This window comes from Nestor notabilis, unplaced genomic scaffold, assembly GCF_000696875.1.
Source record: "Nestor notabilis isolate BGI_N333 unplaced genomic scaffold, ASM69687v1 scaffold20942, whole genome shotgun sequence".
NCBI lineage: Eukaryota > Metazoa > Chordata > Aves > Psittaciformes > Psittacidae > Nestor > Nestor notabilis.
Genome location: NW_009918134.1, coordinates 49,378 through 64,400, shown reverse-complemented (window position 1 = coordinate 64,400; position 15,023 = coordinate 49,378). Strand labels below are relative to the sequence as shown.

Below are 15,023 nucleotides of genomic sequence, written 5' to 3'. Positions count from 1 at the left end.
CGGCCGGGGTCCTCTTCCGTACCCTCACCCACATCGATTCGGTCATCAACAACTATGGGCTACAACTCAACGAGGGCCGCACGGGGGATGAGTTCCTGTTGCTCTTCACAATGGCATCCAACCATCCTGCTTTCAGCTTCCACCAGAAACAGGTCCTGAGGCAAGAGCTCACCCAGATCCAAAATATCATGGCCAGCACCAGCAAGAATCCCAGCACCTCTGCCCTCAACACCATGGCAACCTATCCTGGGTGCCATAAGGTGGGTATCGTGCTTTCGTACACCATGATGGCACTGCTGCAGGGCACCGGGTTGTGTCTTCAGCTGTGATTTTAAGCCTTCCTTTCAGTACAGGCATTCTAGTGATAAATGGCAGCCTAAGAAACTGGCAGCGATCACTTGGTTGGTTGATGATGGGGATGGATAACTGAAGCCAAAAAGAGGGGACGTGTGGAGTTCTTATGGGTTGTGGCATTCAAATGGGAAGGGGTTCATAAGCTGATCAACAGGCAGCAGTGTAAACCTGAACCGATTGCTACTGGCAGTACATCTGCTGAGGGGACAGTCCTGCCAGTTGTGTGGAAGACCAGTGATTTAGTATGGGAAGCAAACATGTAGATTTGGAAACAGGCATCTGTTTAAAAGTTTCACTGGAGTAAGTTGGAAAGGAATATCAGTTTTAGGAGTAGCTGTCCAGTGGCAAAGGCATCTTGGCGCGTCTGGGTTTTGTTTAGACAACTGTGATGGCAAACATTCCGAGTTTCTGATACTAAACTTGAAGAAATGTGGTGGTTGCCTGTCACTTTGAACCTCCTGAGTATTGATCTTGGTGTCAGTGGTTCACCATCATTAAATTGCTGTTTGTTCATTCAGCTGCCAGTTTGTTCATTAAGCTAGACAGTAACATTTTAAGATGTGCTGTTAATTACGGTATATGTTACTGAATGCTGAAGTGCTCTTGGCCTGCTGCAATTTAGGGAGTCAAACTGTCTTTTTGACTGAATTTAACCTGCTTGAAAGTTGATGTTAAGTGCCAGCTAGGTGGGTGCATGTGATCAGTTAAAAGGCTGTAGCTCTTGAGGAGGTATGGTCTCAGTCAGCAAATAACTGTGTTACCCTTCTATTGGGAAAGATGATGTATATCTGAAGGCTATGAAAATCCCTGTGTTGCAATAGGATCCTAAATAAAGCTTTTTCTGAGGGCTCAGTACAGATTGTGTTGAGTGTTGGATTCCAGACTGAGACAGAAATCTATGCTCAGTCTTCCCCTGAATACAAATTTCCTTCCAATTTTGTTTCTTTGAACGCTGCTGCTTCAATTGTAAAATTTAAATGAGTATTATTAAACTTTGTATTTCTCCTAATCTTCCTTTCCTATGTCTTTAAACAGTGCTTTTTCCTGACATTTTGTTTTAAGGGGAAAGAACACAAGGTATGGGATTGCCTTTTTCTCCAGTTTAAACCTCGGTGTGAATAAAACATAGAAGGAAGGATTTCACGCAGAGCGTAGAAGGGTATAATTAAAACCAGAAAAAGCTTCCTTTCAGATGCTTAACTACTTGCAACTTCCTTTATTCAAAAGATGCATGGACCCTAGGCTTGGAAGGGAAGACTGTAAACCAGATATAAGTTTTCCCAAAATAAGGTGAGTAAAAAAAGATAAAATTCTGTGGGCAGGAACATTTTTTTAGAGTATGCTTTCAAAGCTTCACAATAGCCCACGGTTTATGTAGCTGAAAAACTCTGCCACTATTTATGTCAGTCTAAGATGGACGGAGAATCCATTGTACCAATTTTTGTGCCAGCAGTAAGGCACACAGGACAGTCATTTGATGGTTTTTGTTCTTCTGAACTCATTGAAGACTCGCCTCTTTGAGTACACTTTCTCTTTTTTAAGAAATAGGTGTTGAATACTGGCTGCCGGGTACAGGATAGTTGAGGAGGAACAAAAAAGGTGACTTTGCTTTCATGGTCTCTTAAATATGCGTTTTGTTTGAACAGATACAGGTTTCCTTTTTTAAGATTGTTGAGTATTTTTGATGTTGATAGCTGGATTATTTTGCTACTTTTAGAGTAAGCAGTTGGCTTAAAACAGTTGGATGAAGCAAGTGGAAAAAACAGTGTCTTTCTCCATTCGGCCGACTTTAAGTATGCACAAATAAATTCCAACACTGTGGACTTCGATCTTGTGATGTTACCGAGTTATATTGTGACAATACTTGTGCTGTAACATCACCTAGAACAACAACAATACAGATGTCAAGAGAAAGCGAGCTGCTGCCTGCCAAAAGTCCCATGCTCTTCGTCCTCTTCAGAACTGGAAGAGAGTTTCTTCCCCAGTGCCGGCACTTTCTCATCACTCCTGTTGCTTTACTACAGCTGGAGCTATGCAAAGCTGGTACTTGAAGTCAGTGCTGCGTGTTAAACTGTGTGAGTGCTGCTCCTATATTCTAAAGTGTAAACCTCTTTGAACTCATCCTTCAAAAACTGAGCTGCAGAAACGGGCACCATTTCAGGTCCTGAGAAGCTTTGGGAAGTTGGAATGGCGTGGATGTGTAACAGCATGCAAATAGGGAGCTTTTTGTGAACAGTGCTAGTTAACCTTCAGCATTTCCCTTGTGCCAAGTGTGGGAATAGGGACTAACACTTGTGTGACCGCAGTTTCTCCTGTGTAACTAGAGGTCAGTTACAGTTTCTGATGACTTACATTTATCTTCTTTATTCAGGGAGTTGCAACAAAAAAAGGTTGAACAGTGTTCTTGTTCTCTTTGCAGAAACAAATGGAAATGTGCTACTTCTCCTTAGTCCTATTAAAATATGACGCAACTTGATATTAGCTACAGCTTTTTTCCAGAGGATTGGAGCTTGCAATCCTCTTTCCATCTCCTGTCTCTTTCACATCTTGCAGTGAAACCTCTCAAAAACGAATTGTGAAGAAACTGACCAGTTGATAGAAAATTACTGCAGGTTTCATGAGCTTTCAAGTTACTTTACATGACTAACCAACCTCATCCACCTCAAAGCCGATGAGCTTGCAGCCCAGAAAGCCAGCCGTATCCTGGGCTGTATCAAAAGAAGCATGACCAGCAGGTCGAAGGAGGTGATCCTGCCTCTCTATTCTGCTCTTGTGAGACCTGTCTTGGAGTATTGTATCCAGTTCTGGTGTCCTTAACATAAAAAGGACATGGAGCTGTTGGAGCAAGTCCAGAGGAGGGCCACGAGGATGGTAAGAGGACTGGAGCACCTCCCGTATCAAGACAGGCTGAAAAAGTTGGGGCTGTTCAGCCTGGAAAAGAGAAGGCTGCGTGGACGCCTTATAGCTGCCTTCCAATATCTGAAGGGGGCCTACAAGGATGCTGGAGAGGGACTCTTCATCAGGGACTCTAGTGGTAGGACAAGGGGTAATGGCTTTAAACTTAAACAGGGGAAGTTTAGGTTAGATCTAAGGAAGAAGTTCTTCACAGTGAGGGTGGTGAGGCACTGGAATAGGTTGCCCAAGGAAGCTGTGAATGCTCCAACCCTGGAGGCGTTTAGGGCCAGGCTGGACAGAGCCTTGGGTGACATAGTTTAGTGTGTGGTGTCCCTGCTTATGGCAGGGGGGTTGGAACTAGATGATCTTAAGGTCCTTTCCAACCCTAACTATTCTATGAAACAACTGCTTTTTGCTGTTCTCTTTTACTGTCTGCTGGAATTGCTGACTACAAGGAGGCTCAAAACGGCTGCCCGTATATTTTTGCTTTAATTTGTGCTTTTCAAAATTATTCATGGAATATATCAATCTTAACAGGAAAAGGTGGCTGTGGCTGGTGTTACATAGGTCAGTAATTATTAGATTTGTGGTTTCTACTTGATAGTACAAAATGAACATTAAGTTTCCTTGCCTTAAGTAAGGAGAACTCTGCCTTCTCTACAGCAGACTATGGCTTTAGTCTTTGTAAAGATGATAATTTCTGCCCCTTCTATTTTCTTCTGGTTTTGAATGGTGCCAGTGCTTACAGGACTTGAATTGTAAATTCTTCAAAACTTTTGCTTGTAGGCATGAAATCTGGAGGTGGCTGTATGGTTTTTAAAGATGGAAACAGTGCAAATTGTCTTCAGGTGCAGCCCAGTCATATGTCTGAGGAATCAGGTCTTTCAAAACTTCTGTTCCTGAGATTACCACTAATGGCCTTTTTTTTTTTTTTAACTGGAAATGATGTGACTGAGTTTTCAGGCTGGTTTTGCACCTGCAGATGCCTATTCAGATGTCTTATACCTTTGCCACAAAGGAGATGAAATGGTTTTCTGGCCAGCACTTCCTAGCACTTGAAGGCTCGTTTCTGTGCTGATGCATAGTGCTTAGAGCTGCAAATCGCTGCTGTCTTCCTAGAGGAGGGGGAGCTGGAAGTATCAGGGCACACAAAAAAAAACAGTAGTCAAATGTCTCCTCCTGTGCATGTACATATGCAGGTGCTTTGACAGGCAAACTGCCACTACTGAATTTGTGACCCACAGAGAAGGGAGGAATGTCTCAAAGCTGCCTCCCACCATCTTGAACTACCCATTCAGACTTCTGTTTTGTGTGCCTTGTGACAACGTCTGACTTTGCTATCGGTGAAAACTTAATCACTGAGGACATAACTCCCAGAACTAGAGGAGAAGTTATTAATGAATTTGCCATGGTGTATTTCTTGAGCTTGATTTCATCTACTGAGATCATTCTGTGAAAAACAAGGTAATAAGATAATGCTTTGGTTGCTTACTTGGCTGTGCTAACCAGCCATGGCAGGAGCTCCTCAGTGCAATTAGTGCCATGATCTGGTTGAGGCTTCAGCTGCAGAACCAGGGTCATAAATAGTAGGTCTGACTACAGTTTGTTTGCAACTGAAAGGAAATAAGAGTCAGTGACACTGTAGTTATGTGGCTGTTTCAGGTTGGTATCTTGTGAATGGGAAAAAGGGTTCTTGCTTAGTCAGTTTCCAAATGCTGCACCAACACCTATTTCAAGTTTCTAGCATAAGATGCTATTTTTCACTTGTGCTAATTCAATAGGATCATCCAAACCTTCAAAATAGCTAAAGACTGTATATTGGGAGTGGTGCAGAGCTGACGTTCTGAGGGGTCCATTTCAAATAACTTCACCTTTCTGCACTGTTTGCCTCATGTGATTGAAGTTACGTACTCCATCTTCAGAAACAATCTGATTTTTATTTTGTCTGTGGAATGATGAGTTGGAGAAGAAAACCCTATTACTTGTTGGGTTGAAACTGAGTCCTAAGGCCTCACAGAGTAAGCAATCTAACTACTCAGTGATCTATGCCAGCTACCTTTATGGCTTTTTTGCTAGCTTTGTATGGAGAGAATAAATATGAGAAACCTAATATTCAGCTTCCTAACCTGAACGTGTTTTATAGCTTTGGTAAATTGCCATGTTAATAGCAGTTGTTAGCTAGGATTAGAGGTGTTTACTCACTGATATCAGTAGTTGCTATCTCAGGAATTACCTCATTTTTGAAAACGTACAAACCTCACCTCAGGAGCTGTAGGCGCAGGTTTCGTAGCTTCCAGCTGGGGACATGTGCCAGTCTTTGCATGTCCTTTTGGTATTCTATGTACTGGAGGCAACACCGTTTACACACGCCTCTTGATATTCCAGTTAAAAAATGGGAGGCTTCCAGTTCTGGCTCATTTCTTACTGATATTCTTGTTTGAAAGTTTTTGTGACTCTGGTAAAAAAGGTCAAGTGTCAAACCTGCTGTATTTTCAGAAATGAGCTTAGCATACAAAGGAATCCTTGGATGACAACGGTGTCATGCAGTAACAGTATTCATTACCACCAAATTCACTTTGCCTAATCACTGAATTCAAGAACCTAAATTAGTTTGCTTGGGAAATAGACTGTGGATCCAAACATCGGGGACAGAGCAGCCAAAAAATTTGTGTTGAGCTAATAATGTTGTTTTTCCCATGAATTGTTTTCCCATATTTTTATGCAGGCTGAATCAAGTTTTAGTTTCAAGAGTGCATTTCACTTCACTTTTTAGGTTTACTCTTCTTTTTTCTGTACTAATTACCTTGTAACTGTTAGTTGTCACTTAAGCAATATTGAAGTTGCTTATCTCTCCTTAGAAGGCCTTATCTCTCCTGGAATAAAAATGCCTGTTTTAAGGTGTTGGATGTTTTGAACTGTACCAGACTTCAAATTGGTTTAATTGAACCTGTAAAAGCTGCATGGAGATCCTGCTTGGAAAAGCAGGGGCCAGCAGTGATTAACCACACGTAATAAGCATTCCAGTGTCCAACTTCAAGGGTACTGAACAGCACCCTTGTTTGGCAGTATCTAACCATTTGCTTTAGTACTAGGGTAGAGCTCTGGTTCCTCTATGGACTTCTCAGTGCTTCAGTATCTGTGATACTTTTCCCTTAAATGTGCTCTGTAAAGGAACGTGTATAGTCATATTCTGTATTCAAATACTGCACTGTCTATTCTACTACCTGCTATTGAGTGCTTTTTCTCCTCCAAAAGAAAAAGGCAAATATAGGAATGTTATTCCTAAGACTATAGATAAGCATTTCTATGGCTCTACAGAATCTTACTACAGAAATGCTAGATCTAATTTGTCTGTTGAAATGAGAACCATTGTCACACTTAAACTAGAATTTGACTTTACTCTTAAGCAAAAGAATTGGAGCAAGTCGAATTGAACTTGTTCTCTATTTAGGTTTGAAATGGATATTAAATCTAGCAAAGAGATGCTGATACGGTTCAGATCTGTATTTCTTTGCATGGGTTTTGTAACGAGCAAACATCAAAATTCCTTGCTCTTGCTTTATGCTAAAATAGAATTTTTCCTTAGGTCCCATTGGTGTGATTATCCAACAGTAAGTATTGGAAGGGATCAACTTTTTAATTGGGTGTCCTGGCCAATAATGGGTTTCAGGATATTTGTAAATAGCTGAAGCGATCCGGAAATAATAAGATCAATTACTTAAGAGTAAGATCTCAATTTGAATTAAAGACCTGCGAAGTCATGGTAATAAATAGTGAAAGTGAACATTTTTCGTGCATATTATGAATTATTTTCCAGTGTTGCCTTTTTTCCACCATGGTAGTTTATTACATTCAAGCCATTACTTAAGTGGTTATTGGGAGGGGGAAGAGGAAGGAGAAATCCAGTTCAGTGAATTTGTGACTTGTCAGATAACGTCTGCCAACCTTGTTAATTTGTGAATTCTTGCAGAAGAGACTAGAGTGGCAATGAACCATTCTACCAGGGAAAAGCTTATGGAATAATTTTTTGTTTTATACTTCAGCAAGTTTTAGAATTGCTTCTTTGATTATCCTTTTACCTCCCAAATGTATACACTCGCCCCGTGGGGGCAATTTCCCACCCATATATTGGCAATAGAAGTAGCTTAGCTCCAATGTCAACATAATGTTCTAAAGGCAGATGTCATTACGGGATGAAGGCTTTGAATTCTCCTGGGAAGTGGAAGGTAATCTTCCCTTCTGGTGGCTATGCTTTTAGGCTCTTAGTTTTTGGTGTCATTCAGGTGAAGAGACAGGGACATGTTTGTACATCAGTACTGGGTAGAGAGCAATAGTCCCTCTTTCAAGGTCTGGTGATAAGCAGTTACCTGTTTTGATTTTGAAGTGCTTTTCATGATTGGTTTATAAAATACAGGTTTGATTTTTTTTTTTTGTTTGAAGAAAAACAAATATTTCTTGTCATCTGTCCTTTTTATTACTATTATTATTAAATATGCCTGGTGCACCAGAAGTCTAGAATGAAAGTGCCTTGAATTAGCAGTGTGAGTGAACTGATTGCACTTGCAGCGTCTCTGTAGTAAATTGTGGAGGATCGGGAAGGTGAAATGGGAGGTTGTTGTTTTGTAGGTTATTTTTATTAATGGTTGGGGTTTTTTGTTGCCTTCTATAGAGTTTTTCTGTTTAGAGTTCAAACTTCTCACTCAATATAACTTTTCAGTAGGAAATCTCATGAATTGTGCCTGTTTGGCATCTCCTGTGGTTAACTGCTGGAGACTGTGTAGTGGTGGCAGCAAACATTGCATTAGTTTAATACTAAAGAATTCTGCAACTTCCTTGCAGAGCACAGCTTCACTTGCTTGGCTTATGTGGTGAATGCACAAACTAGAGCTGTCAGGTACTTTGAAATGTTTCATTTGACTGTCTTGAATGGCAAATATGCAGCACAATGTAATTAGTCCAGTTACTCTGTGGTAGGTTTATGTTCCTACTATTGAGAAAGTATTTGCAATTATTTAAGCAAATGATTTTAAGTGTAAATTAGTCTATAAATTACAACTCACTTTTTTGGTCCATCTGCTCTGGTGAATTTATAATAGAGCCTTGGAGCAGGTGTGTGATTGTCCCACAGCATTTAAGTACTACATGCCTCATTTCATCCCAGTAATAGTCTCACAGGACAATAGCATGTGATCTATTACCCCATTTCACTGTGAATTACCTCTTCACCCTTTGTCTTCAGAGATGGATACCTTTTTACCAGCTTCCCGTGGATACATCTGACTTGACTGACCTGGTGCTTACATCTTTTTTTTTTTGGTAGACCTGACTGTTGGATCTGCATGAATTTCTAGCACAAACCAAGCACTTTCAGTTGCATTCATGTCCTAGTCCAACAAGGAAAATAAACGTGTGTAAATGTAAGTGTTGAGTAGTATTGAGGACTTCGAGTAGGTATGTGGAAAGTTGGTTGTGTTTGTGAATATTCCTTAAGCATCCTTGTGGAAGAGCCCAAATCTTCAAAAGGAGTAGGTTTTACTCCTGTTCTTCCAGTGGAAGAACAGTCAGGTATTTGCATATAGAAGTAAGTGCAGAACTGGTGCCTGCGGCTATGGTTTCACAAGCAGCTGGGCTTGTTGCTTTGAAGAGGAAGATGGTTGCTTAGTTTTGGTCCTCTTGGATTTGTAGTCTCAGTAGGTTTTGAGTTTCAGGTCCCTTCACTGGTTGTTTCTGGCTCAGACTTAGCCTACCGAACAGTCTCATACCCCCCCAGAGTGACATCTGAGTGTCAGCAATGCATTTCTTTCCCAAATTATTTGAGAACCTGAGTTATGTCCCTCCACTGGGAAGTCGCAGCTTATCTGCCTGAGCATAGCAGGGCTGTATCCTTGCTATTGAGCTTCTGCTGGAGCATTTTTGCAAACAGGATTGCTCCATGTTAAAGACCTTGGTGTTTACCTCAAAATAAGCTGCTGTTAGTACTCATTAATATGAAACTGGCAGGAGCAAAGTTGACTTTCACCCCCATCAGACTTCAGTGCTCCAAGCCCTGAATGCACTCTTACACGTTACCTGCATCACCCTCAAGCGCTGAGGTCAGTTTATGGTTATGAAAAACCTTATTTAATGGATGCTTCCAAACCAAATATTGGCAGAAGCATTTATCGTTGAGACTTTCCCAGTGTCTCACTGGCCATTTTTGAAAACTGAATTTTATGTGAGAATGTTTTCCTGTGTGATGTGTAATGCAGGACCTAAATTTCATACCAAACTAGGTATAGAAATGGTATTTTAATCCCTCAGATCCTATAACTGAGGCTGCATGCATACTCTAGGTAGTAAACCATGTTAAGTTTTAGTATTGGCTCCACTTCAAACTAAGTCAGCAAATACTTTGCTATTAAACCATGTATTTTCTGTGTTCTGTTTAGTTATTTTTAAAAGGAACATATAATTGCTGTTTTGGTAAAATTCTTACCACATGAAATTTGACTTCTATCAGTCCTGTTATTTTTATGAAAGACTCTGCTATATTAAATGTCCGGCATTGTCCCTGGGGAGCCAAACTAACAGTTACTGAATCTGGCTTCACAGATTTACTGTTTTCCTTTGACTTCCACTCTCTTGGGCAGTGGCAGACCCTCTTCAGGTAGCAGTGGCCGAAAGAGAACCTGTTAAAGTAACTGCTCCTGGTGATTTTGTTGTGCAATTTATTTCTTCTTTTCTGTGTGCTTTTTGATGGATCAGGGGTTTATAGAGCTTTCTAGAACTTTCTTTGTTTGCTGTCCCAAGATGATCTGTGCCTGTTAGTGTGTATCTGATGCTGAGAAAAAAAAAAAATCACTGCACTGCTGAAAAAAAATAATTGTTTGCTGTAGAAAGGGAAAATGTGATAATGGCTAAAATTCTAACAGTGACTTCTGGTACCTTGACGTGTTTGTCCTCAACCCCTGAGTCAAAGCAATTGTTCCACTTCCTTGCTGACTCCTGGTGAAGGGCTTCAGGGTGGCATTCTGTGATCCTTTAGTCTAGCCCTTGTTGGAAAGGATGTGCTTTTCAGTTTTGATACCGTTTTTATTACTGTGGAGAATGACGCACGGAAGAGTTCAGGCTGAGCCTCAGTCATTGGGTAGTGATGAATTTTCTTTGTTATTTTCAGTTATGACTACTAGTTTAACTTGAAATTCAAGAGACAGTCTAGGTTTTAATCTGGTCACACATCGGTTCATCTGTGAGCCAGATGCTTTGCTATGGAGGGAGTAGTCACAGCATTACGAGTTAAGTAAAAATAGCGTAAGAATCTGTTCTGCACCCATTTGAGTGGTACATCTTCTAGACTTGTTGAAGAAGCCACTCATGTTAAAACAATTTATAGATAATCTAGTGAAATTATGACTGGGTGGAAAAGAGAGGATACCTTCCTCCTGGCCTACAGAGCGCTGTGCTAAGGATAAGATCAAGTTTAGTGAAGAGTGTTTCTATTCCTTTAACTCTCTGGGGTTGCTGTTGTATTTGGTTAGTCTTCATGGGCTGTTTCTGCTCATGTTCTCAAGTAATTTCAGTTGAAAAATCTGAAGTCTTCTGTTCAGATGTCTGATGCTGTGCCCTCTTAGACCTTGAATGATTCATGAATTTTTCTGCACTTACAAAATGTCGATCCTGTGGTTTTATGATCTATAGGCTGGACCTTTCTGGTTTCTGAGGCCAGCTTGTCCACCTTTACAGTGGACTCTTACTGCTTTAGAAGACAAGCCTTTAACGGTTCCTGAACAGCAGATGCTTGTTCTTTAATGGCATCATGTCTTTCCTGGGAGATGTTACAGACCCTAAAAGGCTCAAAGCAATTTACTCACGATTTCTCAGAATCTTTATCTCACTGGAATACCTTGTTCTTTATTCAGAATCTAGTGACTGCTTATTAGTTGTGCTGAGCCCAGCCTATGGGATTACAGTGATGTTCAGATATGGTGAACATTCCTCATAGAACTGATACGACAGTGAGTTTCTACAGTTGAATTTGTACAAGTCCTTCCTGGGCATCTCTCTACTGCTAAGCTCTTGCCAGTGTTTCTCCCAGCTCTCCTGGGAGAGTATCTTCTGCATTTTGTAGCTGATGAGTTATTGTTCCTCTGGTTTGCTTGGCCTCAAATTAAAAAAAAAAAAAAAAAAGAAAAGCTGTTACTACTTTGGAAATAAAACATTTTTCATCATTTTGCTTTTCCTAAGCAAATCCAAACCTTTGCAGTATTGGTATGTTTAAGTCAGTGGAAAAAATTATTTAAAATTTGGAATGCAAGCTTCAAGCAGTCACATTCACTGGTTATAACCCCATTCAGCTCACTGACAAAGTGCTCCATTTGGAACTAATCAGAGCTTTGTGATTTTTTTTTTCTAGGCCAATTTGAATCTGCTTTCCTTTGATGTGTGGCTGAATCAGATAGTATATGAGTTCAGTCAGTCAAGACATATGGGCTAAATTAATCTTTACCAAATATATAAAAATTAAGTCTTTATGGAAGGAACCAGAGGTTAGGTATAAACAAAATGGGAACTTTAAACTGCACGTGATGCTTATTGTGAGGATGGTGGAGAGAAGGGAATACAAGATTGGAGGCAATATATTGTAGCAAACTGCTTGGTTAGAGATTTTTCTGAAACTATGTGGCTATGTTCTTACTCAGTTTCATGTACTGTAAGTGTTTACATTTGCTGACTGTTCTGAATATGTAGAACCTGGTTGTTCAGGATAACACAGTCTAGCCCGAATCTAATTTTCTAGCTTGCTGTGTTACTTGCTTGCTCTTATGACATCTCCCATAGCCATGAGGATGGTGGTGTCATTGCTCAGTCTGCTGGAACTTCCTCTCAGCAGCAATCCACTGGAGTGAGGGTTTAATCAGCTCCAGGAGAGAGACAGTGTGGGATAAGCTTGGGTAAAGACTGACTTTAGCAAGGAGACTTAAACTATTCTTCACCCTCCCCCCCAGCTTGATGTTTAATGGCTGCTCTTCCTGATGGGAAAGCTTGATACTAAGCTTTTGTTACTGCTGGAAAGCTGTGCTGAAGAAGCATACAAGTAAACTTTACTTTTTGATCAAAAAGTAAACTAACAGTGCTGAAAAGGAAAGCAGGTACTTGTAATCCTGCTTTCTTCTGACACTCATCTGTCCTCCTGGATTGATTTCTTTGCATGTATAAGCTTTCTTATGGATGTCAAGTATACCAGGCCTTTCACTTGTGCTACTGCTTTAAACTGCATATAAATCTATAAATGTCAGTCTTAAAATGGAGCTTACAATAGGTAATTTTAGAGTAAGGATGTGCTATTTTTGACTTGCATTGTGTATTCTGGCTGATGTCAGTGTTTAAGGCTAATGGTAGGGTGAGCAAAGTATTGTTTTAAGCTTAAATTGTGCTAGCGCACACCAGTCTCACATAAACAGGGTCTAAGAGAGCCTTTTTCCTTCCAGGGGCCTTTGGTCACTGGTATTGGTTACCATGAATAAAGGATAGCTTTCCTTGTGATGTTGTGACACAGGTTTTCTCCTGTGATTTGTGAAAGGCTAAAATCGATGCTAAATTCTAATTACAGCTCTCCATACCAGGATTTTGCATTGATTCAAAATGTGGCAATTGAAACTCAAGTGATGCATTAGTTAGTATGAGTGCTTTTGTTAGTCTTAACTACCACTTCAGAGCACACTCTCCTCTTTAAGACACTTAAACTCTTGTGTTCAGTACTGCTAATGTAACTGTTCATCCATTTCTCATTACCTAGAAAACAAGAGAGTAATTGCCTTGCCTATGAGGCAGGCGTTGAATGTTATGCTACAACTAATGGATGTGTTTTTGTTGTGAATGGTCTTGTGGACAGCAGCTTGTGGGCAGTGCTCAATTCTGCTTCTAATGACTTCTGGGCTTTTTCTGTAGCTTTAATGGCAAGAATAAGTTTTACTGTGCTAAATGCAGTTTAGAAGGTAGGTGAAGGCCATGAGGTCTGTGTTGACGATGCAGCCTTCTGCTTGGGCGTTTTTACTGTGCTGTTTTTCATTGAAATACAGTCACGATGGCAAGCTTTTAAATGACAAAGACAATTTTTTTATTTTTTTTTTCCCACTAAATTGGAATACATTCCTGTATTCTGCATGGAAATACTTTGAAACACCCAAAACAAGGAATTTGTTCACAACTTCCCATAGGCAGGTGACTTGGGAAGACAAATGCCATAACTCTGAATATCCCCTCCTTCTTTATCCCCCAGCTTTCATGATGCCATGGTGTATGGAATATCCCTTGGGCTCAGCTCTCCTGGCCGTGTCCCCTTCCAAGGACTTGTGCACCCCCAGCCTGCTCACTGGTGGGGTGAGGAGCAGAAAAGGCTCTGTGTAAGCACTGCTCAGCAGTAACTAAAACATCCTGTGTTACCAACACTGTTTCCAGCACAAACCCAAAACACAGCCCCATACCAGCTACTATGAAGGAAGTTAACTTTATCCCAGCCACAATCAGCACAATGACATAACATAAAAATGGGATAAGTTTTCTTCTTGAAGAGTTAAGAACTGCTGTATGGAGAGGGTAAGGGTCTTGCAATATCTCTTACAATTGACTGCTATGTGACTATTGTTTAAAAAAGAATTAAACTTTAAGTAGCTTTACAGATTAGCCAAGATAATCTAGATTTGTGAACAGCTGCGGACTGAAAAAACTTCTCTGAACTGTTACTTGTGGAGTATCAGTAGTAACACTCCTTGGTTTTAGAAGAAGCAAACTCCTGACTGCCATCAGAGTGGTTCTGCTCACTCTGGAGGAAGGTGTGATGTTTGCACATTCCCTCAGTTTATTTGATTGGACTTTTGTGTCTTTCCAGGTCACGCCAAGGTCCGAGACCCCCATCAACAGTGTCAGTAACAGTTTGGAAAATGTACTACATACATCAACACATTCCATTGAGGAGTCATTACCCAAGAGGCCTTCGGGGAAACACTCCAAAGGTGTGTCCTTTTCCGCATGCGCGCTTCCAATGGGGGAACAAACTCCTGTATCTTGGTGGTAATCGGTGTTACTTTAATTGTAATCAGAGACTGGAGTTTTGCTTCTTCGTGTCTGAGCAAAGGAAATCACAGAAGAGGTCTTGTAGTAAGGCCATCAGTGAAAAGTGGTCATCAGGAGACAAGTATGCTTATTTTTCTGTTGGGGAAATAAGCAAGAGCACTCCTTATGAGCTGAAATACCAGCTCAGCTCTCATGAAATATTATAGTCTCAGAGTGATTATCTCTGACACTCCACCTCTCATTCTTGTAGTAGCAGGTTATTTCTTGGATGAAGCATATGGTGTGTTGCTTTACTGGGGAGAAGAGAAGGCATTTTAAACAGTAGTTAGGCTTCTGCTTCCACCTTTCTCTTGGTTCCAGAATCTGAAAGTGAGAAGCTGGGGGAAGAGGAGTGGAAGACAGGAGACAAAACTTGCACCTTTGTCTTTCTCAGTGTGCACCCTTAATGTTGTTATAAAGTAAGTCTTGTTTTTGTATTGCTGACCTGGCTAAAAGCTGGGCTTAGCAAATTAGAGTTAACAAGTATGCATTCCATTTCCACACTTCAGGCTATGATTACAAATATTAAAATGTCGAGGTGAAAATGTGACTAACAGTAATTTTTTTTCATGCATACAAAAAGCACTGTTAAGTGAGGAAAGTCTTTGAACTGTGAGCTGCTGTTTGTAGTAGCAAATAGCTACTTTTCGTGGTATTGATAAAAATAGCTCTGTATGGCAGAG

The 15,023-nt window shown here is 40.6% G+C and overlaps 1 protein-coding gene across 1 annotated transcript in view; it reads left to right on the top strand.

Annotated features, from left to right (window-relative positions):
- Positions 1-110: 110 nt before the first annotated feature.
- ZCCHC14 (zinc finger, CCHC domain containing 14) overlaps positions 111-15,023 on the top strand; it is a 50,906-nt gene continuing 35,993 nt past the window's right edge. The window contains exons 1-2 of the mRNA XM_010009567.1: positions 111-260; positions 14,117-14,240. Coding sequence (XP_010007869.1) covers positions 111-260; positions 14,117-14,240 — 274 coding nt within the window. The remainder of the gene's footprint in view (positions 261-14,116; positions 14,241-15,023) is intronic.